This window comes from Nelusetta ayraudi, unplaced genomic scaffold, assembly GCF_046127955.1.
Source record: "Nelusetta ayraudi isolate G7.1 ecotype Tasmania unplaced genomic scaffold, CSIRO-AGI_Nayr_v1 ptg000034l, whole genome shotgun sequence".
NCBI lineage: Eukaryota > Metazoa > Chordata > Actinopteri > Tetraodontiformes > Monacanthidae > Nelusetta > Nelusetta ayraudi.
The window spans coordinates 561274-583835 of record NW_027466084.1 but is presented as its reverse complement, the minus strand read 5'-3'; the positions used below and the strand labels follow the sequence as shown (position 1 = coordinate 583835).

The window sequence follows — 22562 nt, the reverse complement described above, 5'->3', positions numbered from 1 at the left end:
TTTTGGCATTTTATTTTTGTTTTAACTTGTGAAGCACTTTGGGTTGCATTGCCGTTTGTATGAAAAGTGCTATATAAGTAAAGTTTGATTTGATTTGACGTGTGTGCGTTTCTGAATATTTCGCAGCACATGAGCAAATACATTTACTCTATACGTTTGCTTGCTAAACCACTCAATGAATTCTTGACAGTTAACTCTCAGGTTCATTCTCACAATACACCATTTTCCCTTTTGCCGTACGACACAAAGTCAATTTTCTTTTATTTAAACGTGTTCATTACTTTGGAATTCCCATTTTCATTTAGTGAAAACATCTACATCTTTGCTTAGTCTAGACTGAAGTCCTGTCTAATACATCAAGACACTATATAGCAATAGCTATAGCTTCTTCTTTCACTCTTAATTTCATACTGTTTTTTGTCTTATAATATGGTGTTTGTATTGTTGTTGTTATTGTTGTTGTTGTTGTTGTTGTTGTTTGAATTTTGAGTATTCTATTTTATTTGTTATTTTATTTGTTTTTGGGGAGGTTTCCTTGAATAATCACATTTTCAGTTTTTTTTTTTTTTAACCTGTCCAGCACTTTCTGTATTATTGTTTTGTTTTTAAATCTATGTATTGTCTCCGTACTATGGTGAAAAGAAAAAAAAAAAAGAAAAAGAAAAAAAAAAGAGCCGGGTCGGCAGAGTCCCAGACAGTGGAGTCCTACTTTACGCACAACGCATCTTTTGTCATGCACAACATCTGCGTAATGTGCAAACACGGCGGCCGGAGGGGGCGACCACCACCACCACCAGCACCACCAGCACCGCCGCCACGGCCACTTTTTTTTTTCTTCCCCCCCATCAATTACCACAGCGGTCCCGGGGAACGATGGAAGAAAGTCCCCTGCGGGCACGCGCTCGCGCGGGCACGCGCCCGCAGGGGTCGCATCACGCCATCGGAATCTCCGCCAGCTGCGCAGACTCCGCAGCCTTCCCCCGGCGACGCGTCACACCGGGGCTCTCCGCCGCTCCGCGCGGATTTAGCCGTTCTTACATATATTTATTTATTTATTTATTTACCACGCGTGTTATATAATAGCCGGGCCGTCGCGAGGGTATACGGAGGCGCGCAGCTCGACCCGCAAAAAAGGAGGCACCTGGCGAGGTAAGTCGCATCTCTCCTGCGCGTAAAAATGCACGTTATCGTTGCTGCTGCTGTCAGTGTGGCTTTGTTCGCCGGCGCGGACAGAGTAGTGGTGGTGTTGTTGCTGCTGCTGCCGGTGGTGGTGGTGTTGTGTGCACGCACGGCAGAAGGCACTCGCAGGGGTGACGGAGGTGAAAAGCTCGCCCTTGTTTGTAACGGTGGAGCGATCCTGCCCGACGAGACCGACCGGATGTTGCCTTCAGGACGCACCTCTGTCGCTCTCTCTTGTCCAACTCCAACTCAGGCATCCGGTTCTCGCCGATTTCCGAGGTAATTACAGCAGGGCAGTTCACACACTTGCTGCAAATGGGTGGAATGCGAAAGCAGTGGAGGAATTGCATGCGTGCGTTTTGCCGTTTCCGTGCTTTTCCTCCCGGAAAGTTGAGTGCAGGGATTCTCCTCTCGCGCACACAACACAGAACAAGCAAACCACACAATTCGCCGACACGTGTCTTTTCTCATACGTTGGCACAAAGGGTTGAGTTGTGCGTCCCTGCACGGATGGAGACGCGCATCCGTCTCAAACCGTGCTCCTTCACGTCCGCACATCAAGATGTGCCCCCCCCCCCCCCCCTGCTGCTTGTAAACTCTCTTTGCTCTCGATCCCTTTCCCCCGCACTCTGCCATTCATTGCGTCCGCTGCACGGCGCAAACGAACCTAATGGAACTTCTGTCAGCCATCCCGAGGTAGCGACCCAATCAGGTGGACCGAAGAGTTGTCTCCCTCCCCCCTACTCCTCTCCCCCCCCCCTCACCCCTCCGTCGCATGCAACGCTTCCTTCGGGAATGCGTTGCTGACGTCACGGGCGCTGCAGCTCCTCTGACGTCACGCTGCGTGCGCGAAGGCTCGAGCTCCGTGCGCATCCTCTGCCGACGAGGAGTGGGCGTTAAAGAACACACAGTACGCACCGCGCACACCGCGCGCACTTACCGAAAGCATATACCGAAACACGCCGAGTTGCAGGCGATTTATCGTCCCGAACTCCGCGGGGCTTCTGGGGGGACGTCACCGTCTCGTGTCTCCTTATTGCAACCTTGAACATATCAGTGTTGTTGGGGATGAGGGACCAAACAAATAAACCAGATTACGGGGTATTGAAGGGCAAGGTCACCTGGCTAGACAGGATCTGTTGTGGATTTGGGTATTAGTGACAAATGGAGTAGATTCAGTAATCGGTTCAGAAATAGCAACCAAATAATGGGGGGGGAAAAAAACGGAACGGAACAAAAGCCCCCCCCCCCCTACAGAATTTCTCTTTTTAATGAATCACTCTGCAGTTTTGATGCAGCTGAAGTAGATGTAAAAAAAAAATAATCTCCACAGTTTTTTTTTAATGCTATATGCTCGAGAGATAAACCTTGCAAGGCCACAATCATGCGAGATTGCAGTGGAATGCAGATTACAAGCAAGTGAAGCAAACACACAAAAAAATAAACACTGATGGGTCGGAATGACAATTGTTTGGTTTGTTTTTGTTAAAAAAAAAAAAAAAAGATTTTAAAGGGTACAGTGTTCAGTTTTTCCCATATACCGTTTCCCCCCAGCATTGCCTTTTTTCATGCGATCATATTTTTGCACCATCCGATTCCGTTGCGCCTGTTTCGCGACAGTAAAGATTCTATTCTGTTCTGCATGTTCAGAAGGAGGCGATATGGTGACAGCTAGAGGGTCCCGGGTTTGATTCTTGCATGTTCTCCCTGTGTCTGCGTGGCTTCTACTCTGGCTCCCTCGCAAAAACATGCGTGTGAGGCGAATGGGGAACAGTAAATTGCCCGTAGCTGGGTGCGAGTGTGAGTGCGAATGGTTGTGGGTCTTTCTATGCGGCCTTGCAACGAACTGTTGACTTGTCCAGGGTGTCACCCTCAGCTCTGATAGGCTCCAGCGGCCCCCAAGTGCAGGAAAAAGTGGTGATATGGAAGGATGTTTTGAAGGGAACACAAACTAGGCAGACACTTTGCTAGCGGTCTAACCTTAGGGTTATAAGGTGTGAACAGACTCTCTGAACAGTGGAACAAGAAAACAACTGAAGGATTTTCTTGCTTTTGAGGAGTTCATAACGGGGAGGAGGAGTACTATTAAAAAAAATTGCTCATGATGGGAATTTTAAAATAGTTTTTGCATTTTGTGCATTATTTTGTATATTTTGTATTTTGCACATTTTTGTGTATCTTTTTTTTTTTTTTTTTTTTTACAATTTCTTTCCTATACGCAGTCCAAATGAAAAATGTCATTGCTTTATTGTTTCTTTACTGTGCACATGACAATAAACACTTTGAATCTTGAATGTTTCAGTAGCCTGTTGCTATGACATGCTTCGGAATACTGATTAAAAAATATTTTCCACCTCATAAATCCTGAAATGTTTGCAGTGTCTCGGATATTCCGGTGCCCTCGATCAGCCCACCGTCATCCCCACACCTCCCTGACCCTCCTCCGTGCTCTCTCCCCTCACAGCGAGTTCTCCTCCTGACAGACGTGAAGTGACAGAGCCGACCTCCATATCGTCATCCGCCGAGCCCCGACGCACTCCCACGCAGGCGCCCGGCAGGAAGGACAAGTGCGCCCAGCGAAGCATCCTCCTCCTCCTCCCCCAGCCCCGGCACCCCGTCCGTCGCCTCCGACATGGCCGACCCCAAACTGACGTCGCCCTCTGGCACGCCGCTGCGCTCGCCCAACTCGTCCCTCACCCTCTCCTTCCCCTTCCTGAGGGAGGGAAGCCGGGTGTGGGAGGAAGGGAAGGAGCAGCCGCTGCCGAGAGATCTGCCCAGCCCGCTGCCGACCAAGCGCACCCGCACCTACTCAGCGTAAGTTTGGTTCCTCCCAATGCAGGGAGACGGAAGAGCGTCCTTCTCTGTCTGTATACCATCATTCAAATTTGGGTTGAAATGATGAAAACTGGTGCAAAATAAAAGCTGGTGGCAGAGCTTCTAAATGCCAGCTTCAGGGGCGGAGCTATGTGGTGGTCAGGAGTGGCCGTATTGCCACCCTAAGACAGGGGTGGGTTGTTGGGGGGGGGGGGGGGGGTGGAATTTGGACAAAAGGTTCTGTACCTCCACACTACAGCATCCCAAATTATATCTTGCTTTGTTGTTGATTGATGTGCAGTGTCTTCGTAAAAAAAAATGTTTCATGTATATTGATGTATTTCATATGTACAATGTATGTTGGACTTGATGATTGGCCTGGATTTTGTTTTGTTGGAAGCAAGGCACTAAAAGAAGAAATTCGTAGTCACAATAATCCTGACCCTATGGGACAATAGGAAAAAGCTGATAGAGGTTTATTATTTAATATTAACATTGGTGAATATTTCCTGTCCTCTGATAGATAGGAATGGTGTCAGGCTGACTGGTGTAAGATCACCCTGAAAACATTTAATGAATACAAAAAACAGTACAGTAACAATTGGACAGTTGCTCAGTCGTTTCACGTGTTTACTTATTGCCACCCGTGCGAGTAATGATCTCACCCTGGACGCCCCAAGGAAAAATCTCTGGCTCCGCCACCGGCCCGGCTGCTGTATGAGATTCCTTCAGGAGGAAGCTTCCATGTCAAAGATTTCTGCGTTTGCCCTGCTGCACTTTGCAGATGTCACGGCTTTGCTGCGGCCAAGGCTTGTTTTTCACGCTGCGTTTGGCGCTGAGGGAACAGTAGCCTGCCGCGCTATGAGTCAGGGGATGAGTGTTCTCATCTCTGCTGCCACTCTGCTCTGACATCACGAGGTGCCGCGTGGGTCTAACTGTCACCTGCTCTTTATCCTCCTCCGCCACTCTGACGTGGGCCCTCAGCTCCATTTTTTTTTTCATCAAAGAAACCTTGAGGTGCTCTGCTGTTCAAAAGTTTGGAGTCACTGACTCATTTCTGTATTGAACTCCATCATAAGCAGCTGATACTATCTGATCCTAATCTACTGGAATGCTCTCAGAACACTTGCCAGTGCACGGAAATCAGTCAGGATCAGTGTTATTGGGATTACTCCATGAAAGTAATCCAACTACTGATTACTGATTACTACTTTAAGAAGTAATTTAAGTATTTCTTTCACTACTTTGTTTCATTACTAATTACTTTAGTTTAAAAAAAGGCAAAGCAACAGTTGCTCAGTGCTTTGAAATGAAAATTTTGCAATTCCAAATATTGCTTGGCCCTTTTAACATGAATGAATGTTTGCTCTTTGAACACAAACTGCACATTTTACAGAACAAACCCATGCACAGCACTGGTGGACCAATTTCTTAAAATAATCTGCAACATCGTTGTTTTTGGTTGTTTTTCTAAATTTCAGGCATTTTGTGGACAATAAGACATTTTTTGCTTGCAAAATATTTCAGAAAAGTAACGGAAACGTTACTTCATAAAGTAATTCTGTTATAATTACCAGTTTTGCCACAGTAATCCACTTACATTACTCCATTATTGAAGAAAAGTCCTTTCATTACAGGAGTGGATTACTTAGTAATAGATTACTCGCCAACACTGGTCAGGATGTGCTGAACACATTATGGGATGGCCCTGACAGTTGTTGCCTTAAATGTCTAATTGAATGTGAGTTTAGAGAATGAATAACATGTGTGCAATATGTGGCCATTATTTCAGAAGTTAAATCTTTTAGAAAGATTAAACAAAGCATGAAGGTTTATATTTTAGGCTCTTTAAAACAGCCAACTTTTAGTGTGTTCACACAAAACTTTGCACACTTGGAAGTCTCTCAGTCACTTTTAATTAGACATTGGAAATGGTTTTCATGACACACTAAAATGTTCATTTCCGTGCACTCTTAATGATCGCAGAGCATTCAAGGTCATTATTTCATTAAACTGGTTAGAATTGAGTTCATTGCAGAAATGAGTCTGTGACCCCAAACTTTCGAACTGGAGTGTATTCCACGCAAAATAAAAATAATTGAATCTCAGCTGCTCCTCGACGTCCTAATAAAAGTCTATTTTATGGCGCTCATGATTCTGAATCCAGTTTACTGCTGCTGTGTAAAAGCAACAGTGTCTTTAACCTACCAGTGAACGAGCCAGAAATGAGAAAAGTCCATGTTTTGTTTGCTTCACTGTATGAAGTGTGTGTCAGTACATGCTGATATGGAAAGTTGTCCCTTTGTGATCTCACAAAGTTGACACATTTCTCTCTCAGATTTGTTGGATGTTTGTGTCTGTCCTCTGAGATCACACTGTGGCCACCTTGTTTTTGTCCCCTTCTGACGATCTTGAAAAGAGGCCGCAAACAGAAGGCTAAATATGCTGATTCCTGCAGATTAATACACTCGGAGTCATCATCTCTATTTTCTTCAAGATTACTCTATTTTCTCTATTTATTTCTCTAATTTCATGTTTTTTTTGTCTTGGACTTGCAGAACGGTGCGAGCCCACTCCGGTCCGATGTACAAAGGAGTGTGTAAGAACTTCTCCAGGTCACAAGGTCACGGCTTCATCCGACCCTCACACGGCGGTGAAGACATCTTTGTTCACATCTCAGAGTGAGTGGCATAATTGGTAATGCACCGTGAGTCACCGGACCAACACATCATTAATTTAGCAGCTAAATCTAATGCAGCACTGTTGGACAATGGGAGACAGGCGCTTGGAAGTATCGTCACACATTTCTTGAGGGGGAAAAAAAAAGTCTATTTCTGACCTTGGCAGAGGAGAATGTATGCCACCAGAAGAAAAACACAGACGGAACACAGAAATGATTGTGAAAGAGATTCATTCTTCTAAACGGGTTGCTAAATGCCAAACTGAGCTTTATTTCTTTTTTTTTTTTTTACTTCCTCTATGTGTTTTTGTCTGAGTCACCAAGTTCATCAAGACATTTGTGGTCTGCTTAAACATCAAAGTCTTGCAGAAGTATCACGTGTCCGGCAGTTTGGGCCACAAATATATGTCAAGTTAGATTAGATTTGAATGTTTTAAGATAAACATGGATTATGGCCTGGATGAGGCAAGAACATAAAAAGGGCTTTGAAGTTGATTGTTAGGAGATAATGATCACAAATGAAAAGCTAGGATAGGTTTTTTGAGTTTATCCTTTATCATAAACATTTTTAAAATTGCCCAAAAGGGTAAACTTTTGTCAATCAATCAATTAAACTTTATTTGTATTGCCCAGGTGCGTGAAAACAATTTGCCTCAAAGGGCTTTGCCCTTTGACCCTTGCACTGGGTGAGGAAAAACAAAACAAAAAAAACCCATTTAAAACCAATTATTGCTATTACTGAAATCCTCATGTACAAAATCCTGCGCAAGTCCAAAAAAAAATCAAAATGTTCAGTTTTGTTTATGACAGGGTTTGTTTTAAGAAGCAACAAGTTGGGTTATTGTATAGAACGCCTGCTCTTTTGTGACTGCTGTGTCTCTGTGCGCCTTTGCGTGACTCATCCTCGCTTTGGTTTCAGCATCGAGGGCGAGTACGTCCCCGTCGAGGGCGACGAGGTCACTTACAAGGTGTCCCGCGTCCCCCCGAAGAACCTGAAGGTGCAGGCAGTGGAGGTGAAGATCACACATCTCAACCCGGGCACAAAACACGAGACGTGGTCTGGCCAGATCATCAGCTCGTAGGCCCTGGGCCGGGGGAAACGTCTGGGTGGGGATGTAGCGGACCTGTTTTTGGGGCTCTCCTTCAATTAATTCCACATTTTTAAAAAAACATGAAATTAGCTGAAGGAGTTCACTGCTGATGAGTTTGTTCATGCCGATCAGAAATACTTTCTGAAAACCTGTGGTCTGCATCTGTTTAGAATTCACGTGTAGTGGCCATTAATGATATTATTTTGAACCGGTCTGACTTGACTTGCTCTCGAAAGATTTAGTGACGAGGATGTGACATCACAACGAGTGACGAAGAAGTGAAATAACGTGACTGAGAAATATGTGTTGAGCTAATTTCTTTTTTTATAGGTCAGCTGTGTGACCTATAAAACACTGGAATGGCTGTAAATATAACAGTGGTCTCATTTTGCAAGCAGAGGAAGGCTAGTTGAAGGGGAGTATATGTGCTCGGCAGAGAGCCGAGTGGGACAAAAGGCTGAATTCAGTTTTACTTCCCTTCTTTTCAGCTGTTATTCACTTGTTTGCTGGGCCAGGGTTTTGTGGATCACATGTCGGGTGCAGACACGGTCAGATGACTTTTTGTTGTGATAAGTGCTTCTCCATTTTTTTTTTTTTTTTCACTTCAAGTGCCGACTGCATCTCGTTGAAAAAGCACCAGGAAGTGTTCATGCTGTACAGTTTGCGGATCTGAAGTTGAACAGATGGGTGAAAGGAAGTTTAAAGAGCCGTCCGACAATCCTCAGTGGAGCAAATCGGAGCTGTTTACTTCATTTAATGGAATGAGAAAAACAACACAATATAGAGTGCAGTCGTGCTCACAATCCCGAAACCACACACGGTTTTTCAGGTTCAGGTTTAGGTTAAGGGGACAGAAATGTGATCTCAATGGAAAAAAATGGCATGTTTTATTTTGATGAAGATTTGACTAAGGGTATGCCGAAGATGAGATAGTGATGAAATTCCTACAGGGGCCCAGTAAGGGAGGTTGAATATACATGTTTATATTTTAAAATTGGTGAATAAGAGGTTAGTCTCTATTTGTTTTATCTTATTATTTATTAGGATGATGTATCTACTGTTTTTGTCCTGATTTGTGATTAACCTTCGTCAAATCAAACTTCTTTTTTTTCTTTTTTTTGTTGTTGTTGGTAAAGCAGCCAAGACTCGCTTTTAAAAACTTTTTGACCTTTGACAATGAAAACTGCCACAGCTCCCAGGTGTCTCGGTTTGTGACTCCCGTTTCTGGCGGGCAAAACTATTTCTACATGTCCTTTTCTCTAACTGGAAAGAAAACAGCAACAACATGTATTTGTGTGTAATTTTTTGAGCACTGTCAGTTGGTGGTGAAATACATGACTTCTTCAATGGTGCCACTAGAGGTCACTGTCAATATACGGTGTTTGTAGTTTTCCAGTTGTTCTTGAGTCATGTACTGTACTGTTCGTCTTTTCCTGTTATATCCATTCACGATAAGGTTTCTATGCATTTTGTGTCTCTGTCGGTGTAAAACCCATGACTTGTTGACATTAAAGCCTTTATTTTGTTGCAACAATAGAGCGTTTCTTTGTCTTTTACTGTTACAAAACATTATGAAGCATTTCTGAATTTAGTTGGTCTGGAATAACAATTGGTTTCTGTTTTGGGCGACTGTTGACAGTAATGTGGGATGAGATTAAATGGGTCCTCGAAGTTAGCCTGGTCTGGAGCTATGGAATCACAGGAGTGCCAAAATTAAAAAAAAAATAAAAAAATAAATATGGAGCAGGCTAGCTTCACAGAATCTCCATGGTGATTTATGTCACTCATGACATATCCCACTTTCCTCGATCCCACTTTTGTATAACCAAATCACGGATAAATTGAGCTATAACCAAGAAATGTTGTCTAATTCTTTTATTTTAGTGTTGTGCAACAGGCCCCAGATTCAATCCTAAACGCCTCATAAAAACGGGAATAATAATGATGACTCGATTTTGTATGCTACAACTTTGGTGAAGGTGATTTTTGACCGCGACAGTGTTGAGCGATCGGAAAAAAGAAAGAAAGGAAAGCGAAAAAGAAATTGTGGCGTCCTACAAAACCTTTCGAACCACTTATGTGTGTGTTTGGCGACACCGTGTGGAAAAGTCAAGGTAAAGTCAAGGATGTTGCGCGCTGCTCCAGCAGTGCTGGTTGTCAGGCGATTATAATTAGAATGATATTGATTGGATGATTGTAATTGAGTTGAATACTCTTTTATTATAGTTGTTCGCAATGTAGTTTTGTTGTTTGTGTCTCACTTGAAGCGCTGAGGCCTTTACAAGTCTTCTGCCGTCAGCGCTGAAAACGACCTGGTGGTGGTGAGCAACGGCGACTCCAGTCGCATGGACCAGAGGTACAACACTGCTGCGTGTGTGTCTAAACTAAGAAAACTACACAATGCCCAAACGAAACCCAGTCCACTGAAAACAAAGCCGTTATAAACCACTCAACAGGTAGTTACTGAACCAACTTGTGTGTTCCACACTCTCGGGTCACAAGCTCTACCTTTGAGAAGGAATCTGTCAGCCGTCAAAAAGACATTCAGTCACATTTCTGTTTGTCATTATGACCGGACAGGAATAGGGGGAAAGCACACATTGGGGAGGGGAAGTGCTCAATAGGCTGCTGTTAATGGATTTTTTATTTTTTATTTTTTATTTTTTATAATGTTAGAAAAATGAAAGAGGATGAGACACATTTGACAAACAAACCGCTGCGACTCCTGGAGCCGCAAACAAACATCCAGGCCTACAACTAAACAACAAACCCGTTTCATTTTTTATGTGTTCTTTTTTATTCCCCCCCAAATTAACTTAATTTAATTCAATGTAATTTATTTATAGCTAATCTGACAAGTCCACCAAATGTGCTTTTTTAAATCTGAAAACTTTGCGCCAAATAAACACTGTAGACTACAAATGTTCACTGAATAATAGAATAGAAAAAAACTACATTGATCCCCTGTTCTGTGTGAGGATGGAATATAAGTAAGATTCAATGTTTCAGCTTCACTCGCCTCTGAGGCGTCGGTCAGGACACAGTGATGAAAGGTTGAAAACAGTTTGAGAATCTTTTTCTCAGGCACAAGTAGGCAGTTGCAGATACAGGCATGGGTCACAAGGATGGTTGTACTTTACCGTTGTGTCTGGATGAGTGTGTGTGCGTTGTACATGGTTTTCTGCAAGAAAGAAAACAAGAATGATTAGCAGAAATGCAAACATTATACTGCACTGGTGCAAATGTAGTGAACAATCATTCAACCCCCTACAAACTGTACAATAACCACTAAACACAAATGATAACTCCCCACTATCACACATTGCACTCAATAAAGGTAATCAATTATCCAAATACAGACCACAGTAACAAAGCCCGACCTGCTAACACTACACAGGTGGTCAAGCCCAAGTAAACTAATTTACTAAATCAGTGGCAGACCAATAGCGGTTGGCAAATAACAGTGTAAATCAATGACAAATAAAGATTGTTACAGCGGCAAAGAAGTTATGTTTTGTGTTCCAATAGCAGCAACACCATCAACAATCAAATATTACAATGAATAAGGTTAGGTTTCCTGCAGACAGTCATAATGAAAGCAATACGGAAAGCAAGCAAGCAATACTGTGTGCATTTAATGCTGTTAGGTACGGTTCAGGCGGTTTCCTGTAAATGGGAACAAGTTTTTATAAACACATAGGGGAGGGGGGGGGGAGTGTTCAATAGGCTGCTGTTAAAGATGAAGAAAGGGAAAGTAAAGCAGTGTGGGCGAGGCAGTTTTTATATCAGTGTGCAGTGGTTGATCTTTTGCTAATGTTCAAGTCTGGTGGTATCTTATTGTGATGGAGACAAAATCTGCAGCTGCACTAGTAGGTGGGGTTTGCTGCTGGAGCACATAAAAGAAAAAAAAAATCAGTGGCTCTGGACACTTGTATTGACTTGAGCTCCAGTCTGCGTGATCCCTCTCTTTCTCAACATCAACATGGAGACAAATTGGAACATCCCGAACATGGCTGCTAACTTTGGTAAGTCACAGCTCACCTTCACAGTTGTTCTAAAGGACAATAAATTTAAGTTTGAGGAATGAAAACCACAACTCTATTTTAAAGATGTATTTTAGAGTGACAGCTGCAGGGGGCGCAAAGTAGCTGGGCATCTCTGTAAAGACTCTAAGAGGCCCTTGAAAGAAAGATAAAGAGAGAAATAGGAGAGTCAGGTGGTCTCAGATGAAGAAACAACTGGAGTTTTTTTTTTTTAATGAACGATTCAGTTCCTGAGTAATTTACAGTTGTGAAGAGGGCAAAACTCAACAGACCCTGGTTCACAGTTGGCAATCACCTTCCTAAATCAGTGCAGGTTTAACAGTCTGTTCCAATGATTAATTTTTTGACTCTTCTCTGCAGCATCCATAATAACAAACAACGAGGAGCTGAGGATAATGATGGTGGGGAAGACTGGGATTGGGAAGAGTGCCACTGGAAACACCATTCTGGGACGCCAATGCTTTGATTCCAAGTTTGCTGCAGAGTCCATGACTGTCGACTGTGCCATGGGCAGAGCTGCGGTGGACGGACAAAAGGTTGTCGTGATTGACACTCCCGGACTGTTTGACACCAGGTTTGGCATGGACAAAACCTCTCAAGATATCATCCAGTGCATCTCGTACGCCTCCCCTGGACCACATATATTCCTGCTGGTCATCAGGCTGGGAAGATTCACTGAGGAGGAGAAGCAGATGGTGCAGAAGATCCAAGAAATCTTTGGCCAGTCAGCAGACAGATACAGCATGGTTCTCTTCACTGGAGGTGACCTGCTTGAATACGGCACCATAGAGGAGTTCTTGGAAGGTAGTCTGGAACTTCAAGAACTCGTGGCCAGATGTCATGGTCAGTTCCATGTATTCAACAATAAGTCCAAGGATCGCACTCAGGTCAAGGAGCTTCTCCAGAAGATCAAGGATATTGCACACAATAATGGTGGAAGCCACTACACCAGCGAGATGTTCCAGGAGGCCGAGAGGGCAATAGAGGAGAAGAAACAACTCATTCTGAAGGAGAAGGAGGAAAAAATACGAATGGAAAGAGAGAAAATGGAGAGGGAGATTCAGAGAAAATACCAGGAAGACATGGAGAAAATGCAGGAGATATTTCAAGCTGTGAGAGAGAGGGAGAGGGAAGAGAGAGAGGAGGAGCGGAAGAGGGAGAGACAAGCGATGAATGAGGAGAGAAGGAGGGAGAGAGAGATGACTATGATGATGGACCAAATGAGAGAACAATATGAGTGGCAGAATAGATGGAGAAGGTTTCAAGAACCAAATGACGAAGCTAAATGCATCATCTCATAACTTATTGGTTCTTTATGTCCCATTTGAATTTTGCTTGTATGCTAAAAATAAAGTTATAATAAATAAGTCAAAACAAAACTTTAGGTATTTTTGTCTTCCCAGCCTCTTGGTTCAAATAAGGAAAACTGAAAAGTGGGTGATGGATGGGGCACACTGACTAAAATTCATCTTTCACTGACTGAAACATACATCTACAGATTATACCACGCTGGGCTGCCACAGTTGCACAGTTTCAAGTATTGTTCTTTGTAGAATAAGCATCACAAGTGACATTATTGACCAATCTGGCACAATAATGTTGACCTAATTGCTCAATAGCTAATGCAAGGGGAGCACACTTGGATATGATGAGGTGTGGAAGAGACCTGCAGCCAAAGAAAAACTGAAAGCACCAAGTATTTAATGCTGTTAGGTAAAGATCAGGTGGTTTCCTGTAAATGGGGACCAATTCTATAAACTAACAGCTGTGACTCTTGGAGCCACAAACCAAAATCCAGGCCTACAAAACAACAAACTTGTTTTAATTTAATTTTCTCTGCAATGTTGGGAATGTTGGTAACCTGCTTGAAGACTCAGATGAAAACAGATTGAAAACAAATGAGAAACAACTCATTCTGGAGGAGGAGGAGAGAAAAGTCCCAAGAAATGAGGAAATTAGGCCCTCCTATGAACTCTGCTGGTTGTCCTCTGTCTAATTTTAAACCCAACACAAGTTGTCCATAACCTCCATTTTTAAGTTAGTCCACCACTGCTCATTGGTGAGGTTCAGAGGGGGTACAAATATTAGGAAAACTACAACAGAGCATAAACTGCTGGATCACAATGTAGATAAATCATGTCAGGTGTACAAAAAATACACCTGCTGTTTGAGGTCACCATAACCCTAGATTCAATCGGCTGCTGTTAAAGATGAAGAAAGGGAAAGTAAAGCAGTTTGGGCGAAGCAGTTTCTGTTTGAGTGTTCAGTGGTTAATGTACAGCTATCTTATGTTATGGAAAATCTGCTGTGCCATGCTGTGCAAGCAGTAGTCAACGGGGTTTGTTGCATAAAAAGAAAGAAAAGGACTAACACCCCGAACACGGCTGATAACTTTTGGGAGTCACTAGACACCTTCACATTTATTCTGAAAGACAATGAATTCAAGTGTGTGGAATAAAAGCCACTGCTGTATTTCCCTTAAGTCCCTTAAAAGCAAGATAACGCGAGAAAATTACATAGGACAGCCAGGTGGTCAGTGTAAAGTCTTCAGAAGTGGAGTAATATTCCCTGATCTCTTTGGTCTGGTCAGAAGCTGCAGCTGTTTAATGCTCTTTTGGGCCTGTCCAATCAGAAGGGCGTTGCAGTAGTCTCATCTACTGGAGATAAAAGCATGGACGAGCTTCTCCTCTTTTGGTGATTGATTTGATGTGCCTGTTGAAGGTCGGATCAGAGTCTATCAGCACACCATGGAAGAAGACAACCTTTATTGATCCCACAGAGGGGAAAATTTGTCTTTAAAGACAGTGACTCCAGTTATGTACTCACAGCAATCCTCTTTTCTTTGCTGGCGAAAACAATGACCTCAGTTTTGTTGCAGTTTAGTTGAAGAACATTTTGGTTCATCCAGTTATTTGTTCTAGACAGTGACACAGCACCTCTATTGAACTGTAGCCATCTGCAAAAAGCGCTGGACGTAAGAATTTTTTTTTGTCTTTTTTTGATCTTGTTAAAAAAGACGCACTAAAGTATGATTTTACTTTGGGACATTTTGAGATTTCACTTGGAACAGCACTGTCTGGGCTCAGCTTTGATAGGATTGTGGTTTTGGTTTTATTTTCTTTTGAATTTTTTTTTTGGACTTGGAGATTTTACATTTTAGCATTATATGATTTAATTTCCGCCACCACTCACCTATAGGTATTCTCTCACTCCTTGTACTCCCTTCGTCCCCATAAAATCACTTAACGGGTAGTTTCTGTGATTCACATTCTCAGGTCACAAGCTCTACCTTTGAGAAAAAAAACTGTCAGCCATCATAAAGACTTTGTTATCCATTTCAGCTTGTCATTATGGCCAAGCAGGACAGGGGGGGAGGGGAGATAAACGCTATATGATAGTATTTCATTTTGTCAGATTTTCAGGCAGGTTCAGATTTTGCATTCTATCGCTGAGAAAGAATTTCAGGCTGAGCAAATATGTGGTTTTCTGCAATAAAGACAGAACAAGATTGATTAGCAGAAATGCAAACATTATACTGCACTGGTGCAAATGCAGTGAACAACGTGCACTCCAGCCCTATCATATAACCCCCTACAAACTGTACAATAACCACTAAACACAAATGATAACTCCCCACCACCACATATACAGCACTCAATGAAGGTAAACAGTTATCCAAAGACAGTAACTGCAGTGAAAGGTAAAAGGCCCCACCTGCTAACACTACACAGGTGGTCAATCCCAATCAAGCCCAAGTTAACAATTAACCAACTTAATAAGCTGTTGAAAATGAACAAAGTTAAGTTTGCACACAGTTAGGTTTCCTACTCTCTGAAGCCTGACAAAAAGTTGTTCTTCTCTGTTATGTTGGAGGGGTGCACTGACGGATGCAATTTTTGTTTTTAAATGAATGTATCTATTTTTATTGTGTAAATGTGTATTGATAGGAATATGTGAATGTGTTTGCGAGCCCTGTCGAAGAATTTCTGTCACCATCTGAGACAGACAATAAAGTATTCTACTCTTCTATTCTGTTGTAAGGACTGGCTGTGATAAGGTGTGGAAGAGACCTGCAGACACTCAGAATGAAGCAGTACTGGAGGAACCAACGTTCAGGTGGTTTCTTGTAAATGGGGACAAAGTCTATAAATTCTATAGGGAATGGGAGCGTTCAACAGGCTGCTGTTAAAGATGAAGAGAGGTAAAGCAGTTTGAGCAAGGCAGTTTCTGTTTGACTGTACAGTGGTTGATCTGTTGGTAAAGTTCAATTCTGTTGGTATTATTTTATTTTTTATTTGAAGAGGACAATGCACATTATTTTACATTCCCATGACATACCGGTCAATGTGCCATCGTTATCAAGAGGCTAATTTTCAAACGCAGTCCTCTGGCCTGATAAGAAGCATCATAAACACAAAAAAAGGACACAAAGGTCAAAACAGGGACACAGGAGACATAAAATTAGGGTAAAAACGGCAGACTGTGACACTAAATCTTATCGCGCTGGAGATAAAAAAAAAAAAAAGAAGCTGCATCTGCACTAGTGGGCGGGGTTTGCTGCAGGAACACATAAAAGAGAAAAATCAGTGGCTCTGGACCCTTGTATTGACTTGAGCTCCAGTCTGCGTGATCCCTCTCTTGCTCAACATCAACTTGGAGGCAAATTGGAACATCCCGAACATGGCTGCTAACCTTGGTAAGTCACAACTCACCTTCACAGTTGTTCTAAAGGACAATAGATTTAGGTTTGTGGAATAAAAGCCGCTGCTCTATTTCAAAGATGTATGTCAGAGTGACAGGTGCAGGGTGCGCAAAGTAGCTGGGCATCTCTGTAAAGACTCTCTAAGAGGCCCTTGAAAGAAAGATAAAGAGAGAAATAGGACAGCCAGGTGGTCTTAGATCCAGAAACAAATTCTAAACTATTCAGTTCCTGAGTAATTTAAAGTTGTGAAGAGGGAAAATTTCAGAGCAGACGCAGTTCACTGATTCATCTTTTATTCCTCTCTGCAGGATCCACCATAACAAACAACAAGGAGCTGAGGATAGTGATGGTTGGGAAGACTGGGGTCGGGAAGAGTGCCACCGGAAACACCATTCTGGGACGCCAATGCTTTGATTCCCGGTTCGCTGCTGAGTCTTTGACCATTGACTGTGCCAAGGACAAAGCTCTTGTAGATCAACAAAATTTGTCCGTAATTGACACTCCTGGTCTGTTTGACACCAGGTTTGACGAGGACAAAACTTCTACTGATCTGAAACAGTGCGTTAAATTTGCTTCTCCTGGACCACATATATTCCTGGTGGTCATCAGGCTGGGAAGATTCACTGACGAGGAGAAGCAGACGGTGCAGAAGGTCCAAGAAATGTTTGGCCAGTCAGCAGACAGATACAGCATGGTTGTCTTCACTGGTGCAGACCAACTTGAAGGCAAATTTCAGACATTTCTGAAAGGTAGTAAAAGCCTTCAAGAACTCGTGGCCAAATGTCATGGCCATTACCATGTCCTCAACAACAAGTCCAAGGATCACACTCAGGTGACTCAGCTTCTCCAGAAAATCAGAAGTGTGGTTAAGAAGAACGGAGGAAGCCACTACACAAATGAGATGTTCCAGGAGGCTGAGAGGGCCCTGGAAGCAGAGAAACAGCGAATCCTGAAGGAGAAGGAGGAAATAATACAAAGAGAAAGAGAGAAAATGGAGAAGGAGATTGAAAGAAAATATCAGGAAAGGATGGAAAATATGATGAAAACATTTCAAGCTGAGAGAGAGAGGGAGAGGAAAGAGAGAGAGGAGGAGCGGAAGAGGGAGAGACAGGAGATGATTGAGGAGAGAAAGAGAGAGATGGAGGAAAGACATGAAGAGAGAAGGAGGGAGAGAGAGGAGAACCAAAAACAGATTACTATGACGATGAACCAAATGAAAGAACAACATGAGAGGCAGATGGACGAGGAAAGGAAGAGGTTTCAACAACAGAAGGAAGAAGAAGCTCGATGGAGAGCTGAGAGAGAGAAGGAGCAGAAGAGGGAGAGGCAGGAGATGAATGAGGAGAGAAAGAGAGAGATGGCGGAAATGCATGAAGAGAGAAGGAGGGAGAGAGAGGAGAAAGAAAGAGAGACGGCTATGATGATGAACCAAATGAGAGAACAACATGAGAGGCAGATGGAAATGGAAAGTATTAAGCTTCAAAAACAGAAAGAAGAAGAAGCTCAATTGAGAGCTGAACTGTCCAAAAAGTCCACGTGTGTCATCTCATAATTTATGGGAATATAAAAGTGGTTCACACTGACTCCGTGCTTGGTTTAGGGGCTCCAACCCTTCAGTGCGACGCCCCTGCTGCTCACTGCTCCTTCACAAATTCACAGGCTTCCGAATGCAATGATTGTTGTTAACTTTGCCTGTGTGCTGACAATAAAGTTATAACCAATAAGTCAAAACAAAACTTTGTGTCGTTTGGTCTTCTCAGCCTTTTGGTTCAAATAAGGAAAACTGGAAAGTGGGTGGGGCAGGGGGCACACTGACCAAAATTCATCTTTCACTGACTTTAATCTACATCTACTGATCACACCGTGCTGGGCTGCCACAGTTGCACAGTTTCAAGTATTGTCCATTTTCATTTTCATTCATAACTAGCAACATTATAGAACAGTCTGGCACAATAATGTTGAACTCGCTGCTCAGTAGCTAATTCAAGATGAGCACATTTGGATGTGATGAGGTGTGGAAGAGACCTGCAGCCACTCATAATGAAAGTAAAACTGAAAGCACCAAGTATTTAATGCTGGAAATGGGGACCAATTCTATAAATACATTGGAGAGGAGGGAGTGTTCAGTATGCTGCTGCTAAAGGGAAAAATATTTTATAATGCTAGAAAAATAAAAGAGGATGAGACATTTTTGATAAACAAACAGCTGTGACTCCTGAAGCCACATACAACAATCCAGGCTTACAATGAAACAAAAAACCTGCCTGATTTTTTTTTATTCCACTCAATTCAATTTAATGTCATTTGTTTGCAGCTGATCTGACAAGTCCACCAAGTTTTTTTTTTTACATCTTAAAAACCTAGTTCCAAATAAACACTTTAAACTAGAAATGTTATAGAATAGAATAGAAGAGAATGGAATAGAATAAACGTTTTTGATCCCCCATAAGGGAGAAATTCATATTGTTGAAGCAGCATTGAAGGAATGTTTTGCGTGCCAATAGCAGCAACACCATCAACAATAAAATATAACAATAAATAAGCAGTTGAAAATGAACAATGTTGAGTTTGCATTCAGTCAGCTTTCCTACTCTCTGAAGCCTGACAAAAAGTTGTTCTTCTGTTATTTTGGAAGGACTGGCTGTGATGAGGTGTGGAAGAGACCTGCAGACACTCATAATGAAAGCAATACTGAAAGCACAAAGTATTTAATCCTGTTAGGTAAGGTTCAAGTAATTTCCTGTAAATGGGAACAAGTTAATAGATCCGAGTCTATCAGCACACCAAGGTTTCGAGCTTGGTCTTTGAAGACAGTGACTCCAGGTATTATACTCACAGCAATCCTCTTTTCTTTGCTGGCGAAAACAATGACCTCAGTTTTGTTGCAGTTTAATTGAAGAACATTTTCCCTCCCCACACACACACACCCTCCCTCCTGCCTCAACCTACGTCCTCTTTCTATTTCCTTTTTCACTCCCTGTGCTCCCTTAGTTCGGGACCACTAATAAGAAATAATAAAATAATAATAATAATAAATAATGTCATTTTGTGAGATTTTCAGGCAGGTTCAGATTTTGCATTCTACCACTCTGAAAGAGTTTCAGGCTAAACAAAAATCCAGACCTGTTTAATTTTTTTTCTTTTTCTTTTATTTCTTTTGTTTTAATTTAACTTAATTTAATGCAATTATGTGTGTGTGTGTGTGTGTGTGTGTGTGTGTGTGTGTGTGTGTGTATTGCATGTGGTTTTCTGCAATAAAGACAAGAATGATGAACAAAAATGCAAACATAATACCGTACTGGCGCAATTGTCGCTAGCAGCTTGCACTCCAGCCCTACCATGTAACCCCCTACAAACTGTACAATAACACAAATAATAACTCAATCACATACAGCACTCAATGAAGGTAAACAGTTATCCAAAGACAGTAACTGCAGTGAAAGGTAAAAGGCCCCACCTGCTAACACTACACAGGTGGTCAATCCCAATCAAGCCCAAGTTAACAATTAACCAACTTAATAAGCTGTTGAAAATGAAGAATTTCTGTCACCATCTGAGACAGACAATAAAGTATTCTACTCTTCTATTCTGTTGTAAGGACTGGCTGTGATAAGGTGTGGAAGAGACCTGCAGACACTCAGAATGAAGCAGTACTGGAGGAACCAACGTTCAGGTGGTTTCCTGTAAATGGGGACAAAGTCTATAAATTCTATAGGGAATGGGAGCGTTCAACAGGCTGCTGTTAAAGATGAAGAGAGGTAAAGCAGTTTGAGCAAGGCAGTTTCTGTTTGACTGTGCAGTGGTTGATCTGTTGGTAAAGTTCAATTCTGTTGGTATTATTTTATTTTTTATTTGAAGAGGACAATGTACATTCATTTACATTCATATGGCATTCCTGTCAATGTGCCGGTGTTAGCAAGAGGCTAATTTTCAAACGCAGTCCTCTGGCCTGATAAGAAGCATCATAAACATAAAAAGGACACAATGGTCAAAACAGGGACACAGGAGACATAAAATTAGGGTAAAAACGGCAGACTGTGACACTAAATCTTATCGTGATGGAGATAAAAAAAAAAAAAAAGAGTCTGTGTCTGCACTAGTGGGCGGGGTTTGCTGCAGGAACACATAAAAGAGAAAAATCAGTGGCTCTGGACCCTTGTATTGACTTGAGCTCCAGTCTGCGTGATCCCTCTCTTGCTCAACATCAACTTGGAACATCCCGAACATGGCTGCTAACCTTGGTAAGTCACAGCTCACCTTTTCTCCTGAAACACAATGCATTTAGGTTTGCGGAATAAAAGCCACTGCTCTATTTCAAAGATGTATGTCAGAGTGACAGGCGTAGGGGGCGCAAAGTAGCTTCACAATTTCTCTTTCTAAGAGGCACTTAGTAGAAAGTCAAGGAGAGAAACATGCATAGGTGGTCTTAGATTCAGAAACAGAGGGAGGATTTTCTTTTTTAACCGTTCAGTTTCTGAAGAATTTAAAGTTGTGAAGAGGGCAAAACACAGAGCAGATCCTGGTTCTCAGTTGGTAATCACCTTCCTAAATCAGTCAAAATCTTATCAGTCTGTTCCAATGATTTATCTTTTCCTCCTCTCTGCAGGATAGAACGGGAGGATTTTTTAGCTACTCCTGAACAGACCCTTGTCAGTATGTTCCACTGATCCACTATCTTTTGTTCCTCTCTGTAGGATCCACCATAACAAACGATGAGGAGCTGAGGATAGTGATGGTGGGGAAGACTGGGATTGGGAAGAGTGCCACTGGAAACACCATTCTGGGACGCCAATGCTTTGATTCCAAGTTTGCTGCAGAGTCCATGACTGTCGACTGTGCCAAGGGCAGAGCTGCGGTGGACGGACAAAAGGTTGTCGTGATTGACACTCCTGGACTGTTTGACACCAGGTTTGGCATGGACAAAACCTCTCAAGATATCACCCAGTGCATCTCGTACGCCTCCCCTGGACCACATATATTCCTGCTGGTCATCAGGCTGGGAAGATTCACTGAGGAGGAGAAGCAGACGGTGCAGAAGATCCAAGAAATCTTTGGCCAGTCAGCAGACAGATACAGCATGGTTCTCTTCACTGGAGGTGACCTGCTTGAAGACTCAACCATGGAGGAGTTCTTGAAAGGAAGCCCAAGCCTTCAAGAACTCGTGGCCAGATGTAATGGCCAGTTCCATGTATTCAACAACAAGTCCAAGGATCGCACTCAGGTCAAGGAGCTTCTCCAGAAGATCAAGGATATTGCACAGAAAAATGGTGGAAGCCACTACACCAGCGAGATGTTCCAGGAGGCCGAGAGGGCGATAGAGGAGAAGAAACAACTCATTCTGAAGGAGAAGGAGGAAAAAATACGAAGGGAAAGAGAGAAAATGGAGAGGAAGATTCAGAGAAAATACCAGGAAGACATGGAGAAAATGCAGGACATATTTCAAGCTGAGAGAGAGAGGGAGAGGGAAGAGAGAGAGGAGGAGCGGAAGAGGGAGAGACAGGAGATGAATGAGCAGAGAAAGAGAGAGATGGTGGAAAGACATGAAGAGCGAAGGAGGGAGAAAGAGGAGAAAGAGAGAGAAATGGAAGGAACAATGAATAAAATGAAAGAAAAACTTGAGAGAGAGCTGACCGACGAAAGGAGCAGGTTCAACACCATGCAAGAGCAAAAGGCCCGAAAGGAGGCTGAAGAGTTTAATCCGTTATTTTTGATTGTAAAAACTGGAGAACAAATACTCGAGGGGATAAAATCACTGGGAAACGCAATCGGACGTTTGTTTAAACCTAAGTAATTGTTAAGCTGGCCAGTTTAAACACCACTGATCCTCCCAGTATATAGCACAGCGACATTAAAATGTTGTGTATGTGACTGCTGCTCAAAAATAAACTGAAACTCTATTTAATATTATTCTCCTTTGAGAAATCACCTGTTCCAAGGAGTCTTGCTGTGATCTTCACTTCCTCTGTTTATTGTTTTGTCTTTGTTATGCTCAAACAAAGGCATTTTATCCAGGGTGTGTCAACTTTATTTGAAATAAAAAGTTCCCTTTAACA

At 42.5% G+C, this 22562-nt stretch overlaps 3 protein-coding genes across 5 annotated transcripts; all 3 read left to right on the top strand.

The window, feature by feature from the left end:
- The first annotated feature begins 895 nt into the window (after positions 1-895).
- On the top strand, positions 896-9300 carry csdc2b (cold shock domain containing C2, RNA binding b). Of its 2 annotated transcripts, none has more exons than XM_076032243.1 (4): positions 896-1149; positions 3663-3993; positions 6552-6674; positions 7593-9300. In XM_076032243.1, the coding sequence occupies exons 2-4, from the start codon at positions 3812-3814 to the stop codon at positions 7753-7755; spliced, it is 468 nt and encodes a 155-aa protein (XP_075888358.1). In that variant the 5' UTR covers positions 896-1149; positions 3663-3811; the 3' UTR covers positions 7756-9300. The 2 variants fall into 2 exon arrangements, with proteins under 2 accessions (XP_075888358.1, XP_075888357.1); XM_076032242.1 differs by having other exon boundaries at positions 3644-3993.
- Positions 9301-11637: 2337 nt separating this feature from the next.
- LOC142892235 (GTPase IMAP family member 4-like) lies at positions 11638-18227 on the top strand. The gene is made up of 2 exons (XM_076032231.1): positions 11638-11789; positions 16818-18227. The coding sequence occupies exons 1-2, from the start codon at positions 11747-11749 to the stop codon at positions 18059-18061; spliced, it is 1287 nt and encodes a 428-aa protein (XP_075888346.1). The 5' UTR covers positions 11638-11746; the 3' UTR covers positions 18062-18227.
- Positions 16393-22536, top strand: LOC142892237 (GTPase IMAP family member 9-like). 2 transcript variants are annotated; one of them, XM_076032234.1, is made up of 2 exons: positions 16393-16503; positions 21204-22536. In XM_076032234.1, the coding sequence occupies exons 1-2, from the start codon at positions 16488-16490 to the stop codon at positions 22298-22300; spliced, it is 1113 nt and encodes a 370-aa protein (XP_075888349.1). In that variant the 5' UTR covers positions 16393-16487; the 3' UTR covers positions 22301-22536. The 2 variants fall into 2 exon arrangements, with proteins under 2 accessions (XP_075888349.1, XP_075888348.1); XM_076032233.1 differs by lacking the exon at positions 16393-16503 and adding an exon at positions 20658-20750.
- Positions 22537-22562: the final 26 nt, after the last annotated feature.